Source organism: Entelurus aequoreus, linkage group LG02, assembly GCF_033978785.1.
Source record: "Entelurus aequoreus isolate RoL-2023_Sb linkage group LG02, RoL_Eaeq_v1.1, whole genome shotgun sequence".
Lineage (NCBI taxonomy): Eukaryota > Metazoa > Chordata > Actinopteri > Syngnathiformes > Syngnathidae > Entelurus > Entelurus aequoreus.
Genome location: NC_084732.1, coordinates 23,635,308 through 23,654,138, shown reverse-complemented (window position 1 = coordinate 23,654,138; position 18,831 = coordinate 23,635,308). Strand labels below are relative to the sequence as shown.

At 36.8% G+C, this 18,831-nt stretch overlaps 1 protein-coding gene across 1 annotated transcript in view; it reads right to left on the bottom strand.

Annotated features, from left to right (window-relative positions):
* slc12a4 (solute carrier family 12 member 4) overlaps positions 1 to 8,948 on the bottom strand; it is a 41,638-nt gene extending 32,690 nt beyond the window's left edge. Inside the window, exon 1 of the mRNA XM_062023907.1 lies at positions 8,569 to 8,948. Within this exon, the coding sequence (XP_061879891.1) occupies positions 8,569 to 8,701 (133 nt within the window). The 5' untranslated portion in view covers positions 8,702 to 8,948. The remainder of the gene's footprint in view (positions 1 to 8,568) is intronic.
* Positions 8,949 to 18,831: the final 9,883 nt, after the last annotated feature.

Here is an 18,831-nt window from a genome sequence, read left to right as displayed (position 1 = left end):
TGTAAAACATAATCCATGCAACATTTTGACCAAGGAACCTTTATTACAAGTTATGTGCACAACAAGGAAATGTTTTAAATTTAGAAATTAAAATCATAATATGACCCCTTTAATGCGCCTTATAATCCAGTCCGCCTTTTGTATGAAAAAAAGACCTGAATAGACCCGCTCGTCGGCAGTGCGCTCTATGGTCCGGAAAATACGGTAAGTATGACTTCTGTTTAGCATAAAATAGCAATAATAAACCACACAAATAAAGTTATTTTCTCTGTAAGGGATGATGGAACCACAAAAATAAACAAACTGTTTAATGTCTCTTTGACGGTGTCAAAACTGTGATATCATTTCAGATTAAACAAGTCTAAAGTAGAAGTGATTAAATCACATGATGCTACATCTCATATTTAAACTCGGCTCACAAACAAAAAAATGTCAAACTGCAAATTAGCAGCTGCAGTGTGGAGCAAAGTGTCAAAGAAAAGTGAGTCTGATAATGCAGAAATGTCAGAAAAGCAAAGCTATAAACTGCAGCGTGTGCACAAACAGATTCATTCAGAGAGACGATATTAAACTGTCACTTCTCCCAAAAGTGCAAAGTACACAACTCCTACGCAGGAAACCAAACAACACCAAAATAAACCGCAAGGATTCGTGCTTAACAAGGAAGAATGAATGAAAGAAGGTGACGCCCCGTAAAGATATAGGAAGGAAAGGTAAACATGGAGGGAGGAGAGAAAGGAGGGGGAGAAAAAACTAAAGCTAACAAAAATAAGCTCTCATGGGGTGGGGGGGCTCAGTTTAAGACCATAAAATAACCTCAGGCAACAATATTCACATATGAAAACATACAAAACCCAAAACCAGTGAAGTTGGCACGTTGTGTAATTCGTAAATAAAAACAGAATACAATGATTTGCAATTCCTTTTCAATTTATATTCAATTGAATGTTGGAACTGAGAAACTTAATTTTTTTTTGTGCAAATAATCATTAACTTAGAATTTCATGGCAGCAACACATTACAAAAAAATTGGCACAGGGGCATTTTTACCACTGTGTTACATGGCCTTTCCTTTTAACAACACTCAATAAACGTTTGGGAACTGAGGAGAACAATTTTTGAAGCTTTTCAGGTGGAATTCTTTCCCATTCTTGCTTGATGTACAGCTTAAGTTGTTCAACAGTCCGGGGGTCTCCGTTGTGGTATTTTAGGCTTCATATTGCGCCACACATTTTCAAGTGGAGACAGGTCTGGACTACAGGCAGGCCAGTCTAGTACCCACACTCTTTTACTATGAAGCCACGCTGTTGTAACACGTGGCTTGGCATTGTCTTGCTGAAATAAGCAGGGGCGTCCATGATAACGTTGCTTGGATGGCAACATATGTTGCTCCAAAACCTGTATGTACCTTTCAGCATTAATGGTGCCTTCACAGATGTGTAAGTTACCCATGCCTTGGCCACTAATACACCCCCATACCATCACAGATGCTGGCTTTTCAACTTTGCGCCTGGAACAATCCGGATGGTTCTTTTCCTCTTTGGCCTGGAGGACACGATGTCCACAGTTTCCAAAAACAATTTGAAGTGTGTACTCGTCAGACCACAGGACACTTTTCCACTTTGCATCAGTCCATCTTAGATGAGCTCAGGCCCAGCGAAGTGTTTCTGGGTGTTGTAATAAATAAACTTTTCCAAGATGTTTCGATTTATTGAGATGCACCTGTGTGCCTAAAATAAATACATATATCCAAATAAACGCCCGGCTGCTACATAATTAAATGCCTTACCTCAGTAGACGCCTGGTACTTTCTGCAGTTGAGTAAAGAAAAAAACCCCAGCCCCTCTATATTGGCGATAAGGTGTGCAAGAAATATTGCAGAAGGTTTGCTTTCATTCTGTAAATAGGCTGAATAATTTTTTTCTAAAGCAATTGTAATAACTGTTGCTTTGTCAGTCGACGCACTGGTCGGCATCTCTCTTAGAAATCATCCCAGTAAATAAGAAGTCCCGTTTAAAAACGAGCATTTAGCCTTCATTAGTGACTTCTTCCTGGGGGGACAGATGGTGCTGTCTCTCCATGCAGAACAGCAATCTGAATGTTGGGAGTGCTAACCTGCTGAGACGCGCAGGAAAACATATTAGCACTGATGAGTGCTAATGGCGAAGAATTACACAAGGGGTGTGGGGTCTGCAGAGTGTTTGATGACCTCCGGTGCATCGAAGAAAACATTTTAGGTACAGTCAGAGGCACTGTACGTCTTTTGGGGGAACAAAAGATGCAAGGAAGTTGTGAAAGTCTGGTATCAAAGCTACAAAAGCAGAACTGTTAAGGGACTCCACCCCACTGTCATGACATTGTACCCCTGAAAAGTACTGTTTGTTGGCTTTGCAAACAGACTAAACAGACTAAATCATGCTGTAGCCCACAAGAGTTCAGGCCTGAGTCCTGAATGTTAGGCAGTGTTGTTCTGCTGCTACACTCCAGTCCGGCAACAATGACAGCAGTGTTGATGTTGCTGGGGCGCACAGAACTGAGTTCACAAGCCGAGGCTGAGGTTTACAGTAAAACTATGTCATTACTTCCAGGATCACCACTCCCGCAATGAAGTCAGGACTTTTTTTTTTTTTAGCTCATGTAGTTTAATAAAGCAAATGTAACACAACCTTTATTGGCTATATAGAGTACAAGCCAAAAGTTTGGACACACCTTCTCATGTCAATGAGTTTTCTTTATTTTCATGAGTAATTACATTATAGATTATCACTGAAGGCATCAAAACTATGACACCTGTGAAGTGAAAACCGTTTCAGGTGACTACCTCTTTAAACGCTTATCGAGAGAATGCCAAGAGTTTTCAAAGCAGTAATCAGAGCAAAGAGTGGCTATTTTGAAGAAAATAGAATATAAAACATGTTTTCAGTTATTTCACCTTTTTTTGTTAACTACATAACTCCACATGTGTTCATTCATAGTTTTAATGCCTTCAGTGACAATCTACAATGTAAATAGTCATGAAAACAAAACAAAAAAAAATAAAATAAAAAAAAAAATATATATATATATATATATATATATATATATATATATATATATATATATATATATATATATATATATATATATATATATATATATATATATATATATATAATGTATATATATATACATACATACATACATATGTACATTTAGTATATATACTGTATATATATTTTATAAATATAATATATATATATATATATATATATATATATATATATATATATATATATATATATATATATATATATATATATATATATATATATATATATATATATATATTCATTTATTTATTTAATAGCGATGTGTACCAAAATTCTGTACTGCAAAACACCATCTTTGTTGTCTACATGCTAATGATACTTGTAGTTGTGGTCAAATGCCTATAAAAGTACAGAATTTTGGTACACATCGCTATTACATATATATATATATATATATATATATATATATATATATATATATATATATATATATATATATATATATATATATATATATATATATATATATATATATATATATATATATATATATATATATACATATATATATATATATATATATTTTTTTTTTTATATATATATTTTTTTTTAATATTTTTTTTAATTTTTAATTTTTATTTTTTATTTATTTTTTTTATTTTTTCACCTCCAATTAAATCCCAATACCCAAATTTGGATATCGGCCTGATACTAATACTTTTTCAATACCATATATATATATATATATATATATATATATATATATATATATATATATATATATATATATATATATATATATATATATATATATATAATTTTTATTTATTTTTTTCACCTCCAATCCAATCCCAATACATATATATATATATATATATATATATATATGTATGTGTGTATATATATATATATATATATATATATATATATATATATATATATATATATATATATATATATATATATATATATATATATATATATATATATATATATATATATAAATATATATATATATATATATATAAATAAATGTGTACTAAAATTCTGTACTTTTATAGGCATATGACCACAACTACAAGTATCATTAGCATTTAGACAACAACGATAGTGTTTTGCATTGCTGACATTGTTGTAGTACATGTTCCATGCAATCTAACTGCCTACATGATCTTATTACAGTGTGATTCTGTGACCTCCTCATTCATCAGCAGTCCCACTTCCTTTTTCTACAGGATGTAGCCATCCTTAGCAGCTGCCTGCAAACGTGGATGCCAATGCTCCAGGGAGCTGTGAGCTCAGAAACGAGTGAAGTGGGCTAAACGACAGGCTGCCGTCAAAACCTCCCAGTTAGCTTTGAAGGTTAAATCAGGATGTCACCGTGATATGAGACCATCAGCGTGTCGTTGAATTATAGAACATTTTGGTAAACGTGGACCAGAGGAGCTAATTTTGAAATAATAGACTAACCCTAACCCTTTATTATTAAAGATAATGGCCACCTTGCATAACAGAAATAAACAGAATGACTTGATATCATTTACAAAATCAAAGCTTAAGGTATGCATGCTCACGTACTAGCATGGACACAAGCTCAGGCACAGAAACAACTAAAAAAACCACCACCTGCGGAGCCAACAATGTAACTGTACCACACAGTCAACACACACAAATATGTAGAGAATATGCAAATAAGTAGTATTTTTTATTTATAACCCGCAAGGCATTGACTTCTGGGAAGTCCACAGTTCCCTGACAGAAAGTACCTGCAAGCACATATACATTTTATATGAAATAGTACTTTGCAGTATGTTAGTGTGTAAGATTTCAGTTCGATACATGCATCGTTTTGTGTAGTCTTGTATGAAATACTTGAAGGTATCTCACCAAAAAATTACTTTGGTAGAAGTTAACGTGTCTTGATTTTACATGACAGGTATTTTCTGTTTCTCGTATTATTTCCTGTCCAGCGTTCCTATTTTTCTCCCACTTCCTGTTTGATTCCATTGTGCCAACACTACTCAGGTCTGAGCGCTGGCTGCTTCACCTGTTCATGGTTGTCAATCAGGATGCTTCTTAAACCAGCCCTGCCCTCTGGACAGCGCTGGATTATTTAGGATTATAGCTTGACTTTTGTGCTTGCAATTGTGTTTTGCTTTGTACTTTGTAGCTCCATGTTGCATTGCTTTCCCTATGCATTATGCGACTGTTTATACTCTTCTGCACTATTGTTCTTATTAAATACTACTACCTGCCCGTTGTTTGCCTTCTCTGTACCCTGGGGTCACGACCAACACAACCATGACACGTTTCAAACTCTGCTATATCGGAACCTAACATAACGTTTTTTCACCTCCCATCCAATCCCAATACCCAAATTTGGATATTGGCCTGATACTAATACTATTCCGATACCATAGCTAAAAATGGCTGAGGGAAATGTATCGGAGTAGAAACACCCTTTTATGTAGGAAATGTACTGGAGTAAAAGTGAAGGTTGTCAGCAATATAAATAACTAAGTTAAGTATATATATGTGACTTTGTGACTTTAAAACACTGGTTGTCATGGCATGTAAATGGAGCGTTGTTGGCGGGGTGGTTTTAAAAATGTTTTTAGAGCACTTTGTAGGCAGAATACATTAATCAGATAACTTGCATTGTTAGCCGCCTCATACTAACAGTTTTTTACTATTTAGGATGAACAGAAAAGGGAAAGACAAACATAGGGCCTGATTTACTAAGATCCAAATTGTGTTGCAGATTATCGGTAACACATATCCAAGCAAAAGCATACACACAAAATATAGGAAAATGGAACATTATATTGCCTGTCTAGAAGGAAAATCGCCAATTGTGTGTCCAAAGTTAGTCCAAGACTGGGCCGCAATGCCCTCCATCTCGAGTATGCCGGGCCAATATTTATTACAGTTTTGGCTTTTCTTTGGTTCGCACTGTGATCACTATATATCAACCCTCCTTTCTTTAATTTCTCTGGTTGGATCTGGAGGGGTTGACCACCACGAAAACAAATGATCTTGTCTACCGGGGTTTTATTCACTAAAATACTTAATTATAAGGCACATACAGCATGTATATGTAGGATTTTTTCAGAAATTATTATTGTTACGATATACTGTGTGATGATAATATGATTTTTTTTGTTAAAGAACACAACTTAAGTACCCCAGCTTTAAGCACCAAAATTATGACTAAAGTGGTGAAGCTGTATTTTAATTTGTATTTCATTTTATTGACAGTTTATTTAAGAAACATATATATTATTACGTATCATTCATTTCGTTAGAGTGTATTTATTTTAGCACTGTGTAATTGTATGTAAATGTATTTTTCATCAGTTTTTACGAGTCCCTTCTTTTGCAGTATATTTGATTGGTATTTATTTTTGTAATCAGCCTGACCTAAGGCTTGATAATAATATTTGTGATTAACACATGCTTTTATATAATTTGACAATATTTATCCTGCTAAACTGTAAGTAAGTTAGACATAATTATTGAATATGATTAAGATCAAGAGTAAGATTACTAATTCAGTTGTAATATTTAAGTGAGCCCTGGGCCCCTCTGTAGTGGGAAAGTTGGGCTCCTAGGTCAAAAAGGTTAAGAACTGTATAATATATTTGCACCTTCTCCTCCTAGTATTGTGGGTATATTGCTAATCAGCTCGTATTTTGCATATTAATGAAGACAGAGGCGCAAAATGGGTTGCACGCCTTATTCTGCTCACTTAACAGACACAATCTTTGCGTGTGCTATCAAGTTTGCACTTCTTTTAGTACACGCAATCCTTCAGTAAATCAGAACCCTTAGTCTTGTCTCACATTGTTGTATTTTTTTTGTAGGCCGCCAAGTAGGTGTTTGGTTTGATCACCTCCTACTGGTTTGTGTAATACAAGTCTACAGTACATGTCAAGCACTTACTCCAGAAAGTAATGTAAAGTTACACCACAGATAAAGTCCTGGCTTTGTCAGTGTGTTATAAATAATCATATTGAGTTTGAGTTTGAGTTCGAGCTTATTTCGAACATGCAAGCATACAACATGATACATCACAATTTCCAGTTTCTCTTTTCAACATGTTCAAAAAGGAGTATGAAGAAGCAGAGCTTATTTAATCCTACCCCTTTTCTTTTACATAACAGTTGCTAAAACTTTTGTTCACTTCCTGTTCTCAATTTACTCACAATATACTGCATAAGTAATCACAATAAAAAATTAATAAATAATACTCGGTGAAGTACCGTATTTTTCGGAGTATAAGTCGCACCGGCCGAAAATGCATAATAAAGAAGGAAAAAAACATATATAAGTCGCACTGGAGTATAAGTCGCATTTTTTGGGGAAATGTATTTGATAAAACCCAACACCAAGAATAGACATTTGAAAGGCAATTTAAAATAAATAAAGAATAGTGAACAACAGGCTGAATAAGTGTACGTTATATGACGCATAAATACCCAACTGAGAACGTGCCTGGTATGTTAACATAACATATTATGGTAAGAGTCATTCAAATAACTATAACATATAGAACATGCTATACGTTTACCAAACAATCTGTCACTCCTAATCGCTAAATCCCACGAAATCTTATACGTCTAGTCTCTTACGTGAATGAGCTAAATAATATTATTTGATATTTTACGGTAATGTGTTAATAATTTCACACATAAGTCGCTCCTGAGTATAAGTCGCAACCCCCGGCCAAACTATGAAAAAAACTGTGACTTATAGTCCGAAAAATACGGTAAATTACATTTCATATGATGAGATGAGTAAGATTATTTTGAGAATGAATGAATGGATGGATGAAATAAATTCAGAATGTTTATCATGGTTCTTCTTCTTTGTACTTTGTAAACACTTTAAGTTTTAATATTTGTGGGTGCCTCAAATATTCACAAAAGTTCTGAGGCCATAACGTCCGTACGGATTGAGTATTTACCGTATTTAGAAGCGTGTTCATAGTGGGCTCACTATTTGCAGACAGTGCGTGGGTTTTGTACCAAAGTAAAGTGCGGCTTTCCAGGCGTCTGGTTCAGATGTGGTTATAGTCTGATTCATCCCAGGGACCGCACCCAATGAGACTTTTAATCCCCCCCCCAAAAATAAAAAAGTTTCGTCAATGTTTTCTTTCCTTCAGGCCCATGTAAAAACCCCACATGATCATACCCGCCCGCCACAAACTCCTCTCCTTGCCTTTGTTTTGGACGCTTAATGGCCTCCTCCCCCCCTTGTAAGCAACACGTGAGTGACAAGCTGAGACAGAAGCAAACCCTCCCTTGGCACAAAAAGATTTCCATCTTTTGTACCCAGGCGGCTCTTGAGGCCGTTTTGTTGCTGCTGTGTAGCGCTCTCACGCCCCGCCACCCAGCTGCATGCAACTGCACCCACTCTTTGTGTGGGCTTCCATTCCAATAGTGGAAAAAGAGCTTGAAAAACTGGTTCTGGTATTGGAGAATCGCAATGGCAACCGAAAAGGGAGCTCTTTCGAAACTTTTAGGAAAAGTTTGCTTACCATCAGAACTGACAGTGTCTTGATGATCCAGCTGTCCACCGTCGCCGTGGTCCACCCAGTTGATCCCTTCAAGACTGTCATAGCCGGAGGACTGGCCTCGATCCTTCACGGGTACCACGGTGAAGTGAGGCATGTTTTCATCCCTCTCTTCTCTATCGATCTGTCTATCGCTCGATGTCTAGCTGGTCATAGCAAGCTAGCCCTTAGCCACCTTTTGCGCTCTTCTTCCAATAAAGGCAACTACATTCCACTAGTCTGTGCTCACTTCCTCTGAAAGGGGCATGCTCACGCTCCCCGCCCACAGACCAGCCCCCCTCCGGAACTGTTTTTTGTGTGCGCAGAGGGAGAGGCCATGTGGAGGTCTGTCGGAAAGAACACCAATCCTGCAAGAAGAACGAGAAAAAAGGAGGAGTGACTTTATGTGAAGTCATCCTTCGCAAAGTTTAAGATGACCCCCGCCCTGATTCCGGCCGACACAGTCCACTTTGTGTGTCCAAGGTCCAGACAGTCGGTGCTCTGTGCGGCTAAAACACACAAACTGCAACGTGGCAGTCTGGGAAATCAGCGACAGCTCAAAAATTAAACATGAGTGGCTGGGAGTTACACCTAAAAGGTTTTTGCACAAACTCTGCGCCAAGCAGTAAATCAACTGCACTTTTTCCGGAATTTAGACCCTTATGTGAGACAAGAACACACACGTCTTTCCCTTGTCTGTGCATTCTAAATAGTGAAAACCTGTTAGTGAGAGGCAACTAATAATGCAGGCATGCGATACTGTATTTTCCGGACCATAGGGCACACCGGATTTTAAGGCCCACTGCCGATGAGCGGGTCTATTCAGGTCTTTTTTTCATACAAAAGGCGCACCAGATTATTAGGTGCATTAAACGGATCTTTTTTTTTCTTCTAAATTACAAACATTTCCTTGTGGTCTACATCAGTGGTCCCCAACCTTTTTGTAGCTGTGGACTGGTCAACACTTGAAAATTTGTCCCACGGACAATTTTTATTTTATTTTATTTTTTTCATAAAGAAATACAATCATGTGTGCTTACGGACTGTATCCCTGCAGACTGTATTGATCTATATTGATATATATATATTGTGTTTTTTATGTTGATTTAATAAAAATATATTTTTTTTTTTTTATTTTTTTTTTTTTAATTTTTTTTTTATTTTTTATTTTTTTTCTTGTGCGGCCCGTAACTAATCGGTGGTTGGGGACCATTGGTCTACATAACATGTAATGGTGATTCTTTGGTCAAAATGTTGCATAGATTATGTTTTACAGACCATCAACTTTCAGTAAGTCGGCCTGGTCAGTAAGGAGTGCAAATGTGTGGAACTTAGTACCTGAGGAGGTTAAACTGGTCACAATTTACAAGGCCTTCACAAAAAAAATGTGGCTTATCAACGCCAGCACTAATATATGAGCCTGTTTTGATGCTGAGATTGTCAGAGTGTGTGGGTGACGAACCCCAAGATGCAGAGACGGTAGGCATTGAACAGGAAAACATGATTTAATTAAACACTATAGCAAAAAAACAAACAAAAGGGTACAAACAAAAGGCGCGCACAAGGTGGAGAACAAACTTGGCTATGAACTAAAATAGCACAAATTAGGCTAACTGTCGACAAGAAACAAAAACACTTACTGTGACACAAAGGAACTATGACATGAGCAGAGTGAACAAGAGTAGACAGAGCTACAATGACAAGTATTATGACAGGTAGTCGTGACAATAATCCAGCACAGACTGGATGGGAAGGCGGGTTCAAATAGCAGCTGGCTAATTGACACCAGGTGTGGCCCGGTGCCAATCAGCCACAGCTGAAGGGAAAAAGCACTCAGGGAGACAATCAGGAAATAACCAAAATAAGAGTGCTGACAGGAACTAAAGACAGGAAACAAAAGACAAACGCAGAGGAAAAACTAAAACATAGCCAAACTGTCAGGGACAAGCCTGACAGAGATAAATGTTATGTTGTGATGTTGTATTTTTTTTTTTTTTATCATATTGTATATGTATTGTGTGCTTTTTTGCTTTTTCTCTCTCTTTCTTTTCTTTTTATTTTAAATTGTAATTTGACTGCCTTTTTTACATCACGGCCAGAGGACTACAGATGAAAACTAGCCTTCTGGCTAATTCTGGCTTTTTTAACTGTGTGTAGTCTTGTGTTTTTATGAAATTGCATTGTCCCCTTTGAAATGAACTAATCAAATCTGATCTAATCTTCAAGTCGCTTTCTGACAGTTGCTTCAGGATGCGCCGTTTTGTGGGCGGTCTTATTTACGTGGCTCACCTTCGACAGCGTCTTCTCTCCGTCATCTTTGTTGTTGCGGTGTAGCGTGCAAGGATGGGAGTGGAAGAAGTGTCAAAAGATGGAGCTAACTGTTTTAATGACATTCAGACTTTACTTAAATCAACAACAGAGCAGCATCTCCTCATCTGTGGCTCACTAGTGCAACAACACCAGAGATGTGTCCCGTGAAAAACCGTCCGACCGGAACTCTCTAATAACTAAAGTTCCGTTGGTAAATTATGTAAACCCACTACACCGGTAGTTTTTAGCGCTTCCATAGCGAGATATAAGTTAGAACTTTCCGCTACTTTATATTAGAAATGGCAACAGCAGAGGGTGAATGTCCCATAAAAAGATGATAGTGAAAAAGAAGAAGCTTATCGACTACGTAATCGGCACGGACTACAGTGGCGGACGTGCGCAAATTTTCAGGACTTATGCAGATCTCAAATACACATCAGCATGTACCAGAAGGTAAGAAAAGTTGGTTTTGCATAATATTGTGAAACAAAACGCCAGATATTATGTCTGCTAAAGGGTGCCATTTTGCGGTCCTTATACACACACCATAGTAATACTTGTATCTCTGACTACGGTAGCCGTAATGGGCCGACAATCCATCAAGCGGTGCGGCTTCAAAGTCATAATAAAACATTTTGACAGATTTTTGAGTGCCATGTGTAATTTTCAATGGAACATTTAAAGTTTTGGTGTTGTTTACTGGCGTCATATTGCAGTCTACACGTATCTCTTATGTGTGAGTACCAACTACTGGTCACACTTATCATTATACCATGTACCAAATAAAATTGCTTGGAGGTCGGTAAGCACAACCAGAAATATTCCGTACATTAGGCGCACTGCCGATTTTTGAGAAAATGAAAGAATTTTAAGTGCGCCTTATAGGCTGAAAAATACGGTAGATTCTATTCTGCCTCTGAAGACCTCTAAAACATCCAAAAATCTTCCACACTATGTTATATGCATGTTGTAAGTATGTATGTAATGTAGTAGCAGGCACATTCTATTGTAATATTTAAAGTATTGTTTTCATTGATTGATTTTCACAGAGCAACGAACGCTACTCCCGTCAACAACAACAGCAAAGAGAGCACTTCCTGTGTTCGCTACCACATAAGGCAGAATTTGTGAGAGCCTTGGAGCATTTTCATGTAGCACTATTGCTAAGCGTTTCAAATAAGAACATACAACAGTTATTTAAAATGTCCGCTCTCATTGTGATGCTGACAGATGGGATGGTTGTATCTTTCCGCACTTGATGGGATGGTTGTATCTTTCCACACTTGTGAGCTCCTTGAGTTGCTGAATTCAGAATAAACCTGATCCTTTGATAAAAAATGGTTCCTAGCGACGTTGCAGTAACTTAACGCTGCATTCCATTTTTTGACAGCGCAATTGAGAGCCATATAGTATCAAGTTGGTAGCGTGTGGATTTTTAAAGTTGATTGACTAACTCAAAGGCAATACAGCAGTAAGAGAATCAGCTCAAGCTCCTTCTTTTTTAATAGCAGGTAGCAACCAGCTCAAGCAAGCTAGTAGTTATCGTAATTTCCGGACCACAGAGGGCACCGGGGTATACACTAAATTGTTTTCTATATATTAGCCGCACTGGACTATAAGGCACAGATACGTTGCCAAATGAGTTATTTACACAGAAGTATTCTGTAAATGTTTATTTACGTACCTTAATTGTTTCCAAACAGTGTCTGTAACACAGCAGTAAAACGGCTGATCAAACAAAACAGAAGTCATTGTCGTGGACCCACTAGCTGTGCAAGCTAGCTCTCCAATCAGCTAAACTGACTAAACGGCGACGGTTTGGTGAATTTACTGAAGAATTTGTGAAACTGAAAAAACACAAAAAGAATGCCATTGTATGTTAATAATACTAACATATACACTCGTCAATGTGTTAGCATATTAGCTAATGCTAACGACGCTAGCGTCATTACATTACGATAGCACGTACAAATATGCATGAAAAAACCGCTACAGACATCACTCATGAAACGGTTTAGTTAGTATAAACAGTTTAAGTTATATTGTAAAATTTACAAACGTTGTTTGGAGTAATGAATGAAGAATCCATTTGGGTAGAAACGCTGTGGACGGGTAGAAGACCAAACCGCACTCCGGTTGAAAAAAAAAAAAAAAAAAAGGACTACCAATGAATGGAAGAACACTGCAATACTTGCAGAGAACAAATCCATCTAAAAGATGGCGCCAAAGCACAAACAATAAAACACCCTGTCAGTGTTTTTGCTTGTTTTTTTTAATAAAATAATCATTAGTATTATTTTATTTAAAACTTCATAAATTAGCCGCTCCGTCTTATGAGCCAAAGGGTTCAAAGTCCTGGTAAAAAGTAACGGCTTATAGTCCGGAATTTACGGAAGTAGCTGGATAACATGACCAGGGATGTCGGGATCGGTAGTTCGATATTGTAATATCGGAAATTATCGGTATCGGTTTCAAAATTATCGGTATCGGTTTCAAAAAGTAAAATGTATGACTTTTTAAAACGCCGCTGTGTACACGGACGTAGGGATAGGTACAGAGCGCCAATAAACCTTAACGGCACTGCCTTTGCGTGCCGGCCCAGTCACATAATATCTACGGCTTTTCACACACACAAGTGAATGCAAGTCATACTTGGTAAACAACCATACAGGTCACACTGAGGGTGGCCGTATAAACAACTTTAACACTGTTACAAATATGCGCCACACTGTGAACCCACACCAAACAAGAATGACAAACACAATTCGGGAGAACATCCGCACCGTAACACAACATAAACACAACAAAACAAATACCCAGAATCCCTTGCAATCCATGACTTCAGTTGATTTATTTTGGAAAACCTTGTTACATTGTTTAATGCATCCAGCGGGGCATCACAGCAAAATTAGGCATAATAATGTGTTAATTCCACGACTGTATACATATATTGGTTGATATCGGAATCGGTAATTAAGAGTTGGACAATATCGGAATATCGGATATCGGCAAAAAAGCCATTATCGGACATCTCTAGTCATGGCGCCAGAAAAGTAGTTCCTCTGTGTTAGCTCTTACAATAACTATGACGCTGTAGCTTGGTTGATATGCAGGTCACAGCATTTAAAAGAAGCGGTGTAGGCAATTTTTTAATGTGATTTTAGAGGGTTTTATTGGAGAAAGATGTATCTCGTATACAATACTTGCATTGTACAAGCAGTTTTTCACTATTTACAACGCACAAAAAAGGGAAAGACACACATGTAGTCTTGTCTCACATAGGGATAGTGAATGATGGGCAAAACTCCCCCCAAAAACTCAACTACACTCCTTCCAGGAAGAATCCTACAACCATAAAAGTTACAGATCAAAGTGTGAAACATCTGTTGTTAAGGATGTTCTCAATTAAGAGTCACTTTCTCGTAGGGGTGTCAAAAATATTTTTTTTTCAAATTAATTGTGATTCTTAATCGATTAAAATAAATCTAAAACCTTTTTTTTTTATCTGTCCTGTCCAGCCACTCAGGCAAATCATATTGTTGATGTAGATGCCCATATTTGCTGTACAGATTTACTTTACAAAAGAGAAGTGTAAGATACTTTTCTTGTTGCCTTATTTGTAGGGTAGAATTTATTAAACAAAACAAGTTTTCTTTTAAGTAATATAGAAATGTATCTATTTATCTATTTTGTTAATGTAGTTAATAATAGAACAGGCACCCAAGGTTATTAAAAAAGTATTGGTTTTGAATCTAGAATCGTTTTGAGTCGAGAATCGATTCTGAATCAAATCGTGTGGTGCCCAAAGATTCACAGCCCTACTTTCCAGACAGGCTGCCTTTGACTTTTATTGTTGGATGAGAAAACTTGATCATTCTCTTTCACACAGAGATTTCGCAAAATCGGCACCACTCCTGCAGATCCTGCATGTATTTGCATTTGCATTTCAGAACCGCATGGTGCCATTGTCTGGTGTTACCACAAGTGCTTTAAACCAGCGTTTCTCAAAGTGTGGGGCGCGCCCCACTGGTGGGGAATAGAGACATGACAGGTGGGGCGCGAGGAACGGGAGGAAATTTCACTTTTATTTTTTTATTTTTTTATTATTATATTCTTTGATTTTTTTTTTTTACTATGCTTTCATTTTCTATACACACTGGAAATCACTGTGATTCTGTCTGTGAAATCCGCTATATAGATAAATGTAAATTACTTATTTTTCCTGTATGCTTTACATTTCTAGGTAGGAGCGAAAGTTTGACAGACAGCAACAGTAACTAATGGGGGCGGGGCTAAGCGGAAGCTTTGTGAATGGCGAGTCACTGTGCGAGGATTTGCTGTTTTGCAAATACATAAAAAATAGAGCCACCGCTGATGAGCTGTTCAAGATAATGGACAGTTTCCTCAAAGAACACGACCTTAAATGGGAAAACTGTGTGGGCTTTTGCTCTGATGGCGCGCATGGCAAAGTCAAGAAACGGGCTGCAGGCTCTAATAAAGAGGGTTGCGCCAAATGCGCATTGGACACAATGTGTCATTCACCGGGAAACACTCGCGTCAAGGCAGCTCAGCCCCGAATTCAATGAGGTTTTAACAGTGGCAGTGTCAAGCCTGCAACCCCGATTTGAAAAGCTGTGCAGTGCAAAACAGGCTCATTGCAGCCACTAATCCTGGAGTACTGTAAAACTCATGTTCACTTGCCCTGTCCTCCTTTTTTTGGCAAAGATTGCAAAGTGGCACTTTTATTTTCATTTATTATTGAACTTGATGCAAGTTATTTGATTTATTATTGAACTTGATGCAAGTTATAACACTTTTATTTGATTTATTATTGAACTTGATGCAAGTTATAACACTTTTTTTGATTTATTATTGAACTTGATGCAAGTTATAACACTTTTGTTTTATTTATTATTGAACTTGATGCAAATTATAACACTTTTATTTGATTTATTATTGAACTTGATGCAAGTTATAACACTTGTTTTTATTTATTATTGAACTTGATGCAAGTTATAACACTTTTGTTTTATTTATTATTGAACTTGATGCAAGTTATAACACTTTTGTTTTATTTATTATTGAACTTGATGCAAGTTATTTGATTTATTATTGAACTTGATGCAAGTTATAACACTTTTATTTGATTTATTATTGAACTTGATGCAAGTTATAACACTTTTTTTGATTTATTATTGAACTTGATGCAAGTTATAACACTTTTTTTGATTTATTATTGAACTTGATGCAAGTTATAACACTTTTTTTGATTTATTATTGAACTTTATGCAAGTTATAACACTTTTTTTGATTTATTATTGAACTTGATGCAAGTTATAACACTTTTGTTTTATTTATTATTGAATTGATGCAAGTTATTTTATTTGATATTGAACTTGATGCTAGTTATATCACAGCTGCACAGTTATTTTATTTATTATTGAACTTGATTTTATTTTATGTTATTGAGTTTGAATGTATAAAACTTGATGTTACTTGATGTTCGATAAATTTGAAAATGTTAAGCTTGGCATTAGCGTTCTGTTGGGGCGATGGGGGCAGGTGGGGCTTGAAAACTCCCCCCTTGTCCAAAGTGGGGGATGACAAAAAAAGTTTGAGAACCACTGCTTTAAACACAACAATAAATCGGCGTCGGGTGTTAAAACTTTATACTCCGCTTCGAGTATTGCAGCAGAGGCTTTTCACACAGACGCCATCCCAACTTTGTTACAACTCTGATACGATCTCATAAGCAGAACAATTGTCTGGTAGACTTTGTGATGTTTACACCCAACACTGACAGTAACTACAGGGCTGTAGAAAAAAAACAGGAGTTTTTCATTTTGACTAAAACTCTTTGAAGTTGGAACTTGAAACTTCCCAGTGGGACAATTCCTAAAGTACTTCCGATGAAGTAGATGAACGTTTAAAGAGCTATACTATGCAGTGTTGCCAGATGGAAATGGACAAATAATTGTACCAGAATCTTAAAAATTAACTTATTTTGAGGAAAAGTATTGCCTATAGGCCAGTGATCCTCAACTGCAGTATGTGTAGCTGGGGTGCTGCCCTAGTGGCTCCCTGGAGCATTTTTTTTTTTAAATGATTAAAAATGGAAAAAGATGGGGGGAAAATAATTGTTCTGTTTTAGTATGTTTTTTGTTTGAGGACAAACATGACACAAACCTTCCCAATTGTTAGAAAGCCAACTGTTTAATATGTTTGTGTGCATGCTTCACTGATGAGAGTATTTGGTGAACAACGTTTTGTCCTACTAATTTTGGCGGTTCTTAAACTCACCATAGTGTGGACTGTGACAGTTTGTTTACATGTAAAATCTTCCACTCCTTCTTTGTCTCATTTTGTCCACCAAAAGTTTAATCCCACACAGCAGAAGACTGCTATACGGATCCGCCTTCAAGTCGCCCAACCCGCGTTACTGTCACATTCGTTTTGGCTCCGCCTAGAGGATACAGCTCCGCCTCTGAAAATTGTACGGTCAGACAGCTGATCCTGAGCGGACTCGTGTCTGATTCGCATACGCGGACGCGACAAACCAAACCGGCGCACGCCGCCTAGAGTTATAGGCTCCGCCTACGCGCGCTGAGCCGACCAATGTCTGCACCCGCAGACGTGGACGCGCTTACTAGCGTGTACGCGCATGAGCCAAGATCTCTGGACTTTCTTTGCTGGAACACGAACGTAAGTATAGATTTATTGATTTATTGCTACATTCGCAGTAAAGATCAGCCTTTGTGTTTCCATCATCATTTATGTATGATTGTAATGACGTTGTTTGATATTAGGACTAGCAGTAAAACTTTATATTCTGTAAAAAAAGGCTATTTTATTTCCAGCGCCGCCTCCCAGAATGCTTTGCATGGGGACGTGCGTCTGACGTCACGTATACAGAAAATTCCAAATGGCTGCACGCGGTAGGTGAGGCCCGAGCGAAGAAAAGTGGAAAAGAGTGTTATTCGTCAAAAAACCCACACGACGGTCATTTTTTCGCCGTGCTATTGTAAAATTGTCTTTTATCTGTGTTTTGTGTTCCGGGGGACCCCGACTCCAGAATGTGAAAGTTTCCCGCGTGAAGCCGGTGAGTAAAAAGTTCAATACAGTTAACTTAGGCCATCTTTTGTTAGACGCTGTGAATGTGTGTAGGTTACATGCTACGATATTCCACATATTTCCAACTGCTTGAAACGAAAGCGTATTACTTTATTGTCAGTGTTGTTTAGCCCCAGGTCGCTAACGTTACTGCGTTAGTCAACAACGTAACGTTAACGGAGTGGAAACAGCTGTTCTTTGCCATTAATATGAGTGTGTATTATTTCTTTCTTTGTTCTTTAGTGGAGCTCGAGATCCTGTTTACTGTGGACTAGCTGTGTGTGACGCCATGTTGTTTTTGTTTACATTAAAAAAAAAAGGTATGTCTATGTGTTTTTTGGCATAGTTAATTGTAGAAAAAAATATAAAATGAGGTGATGTGAGTGGGAAAAATTGCTGCACATATTAAGGATCCTTTTTCTTGATCTATATTTTTGTTATTTGCTGATGTATATATTTTATATGCTGTTTTTTATTTAATTAATTTATTAGAGACTATTTTATGCTTTATTTACCTTTTTTTATTATTATTATTTTATTTACTATTATTATTATTATTTCCACATGTAAGCATAAATAATTGATCATATTAGTACATTGTTTTATTGCTTTGCTTAATGCATTCCATAATTTAATTCCACATACTGATATACTGAAGGTCTTAAGTGTTGTACGTGCGTACAAATGTTTTAAATTACATTTCTCTCTAAGATTTTTTTTCTCCTCTTTTTTTGAGAAGAATTGTTGTATATTCTTGGGTAGCAGGTTATAGTTTGCTTTGTTTATAATTTTAGCTGTTTGCAAATTCACTATGTCGTGGAATTTCAG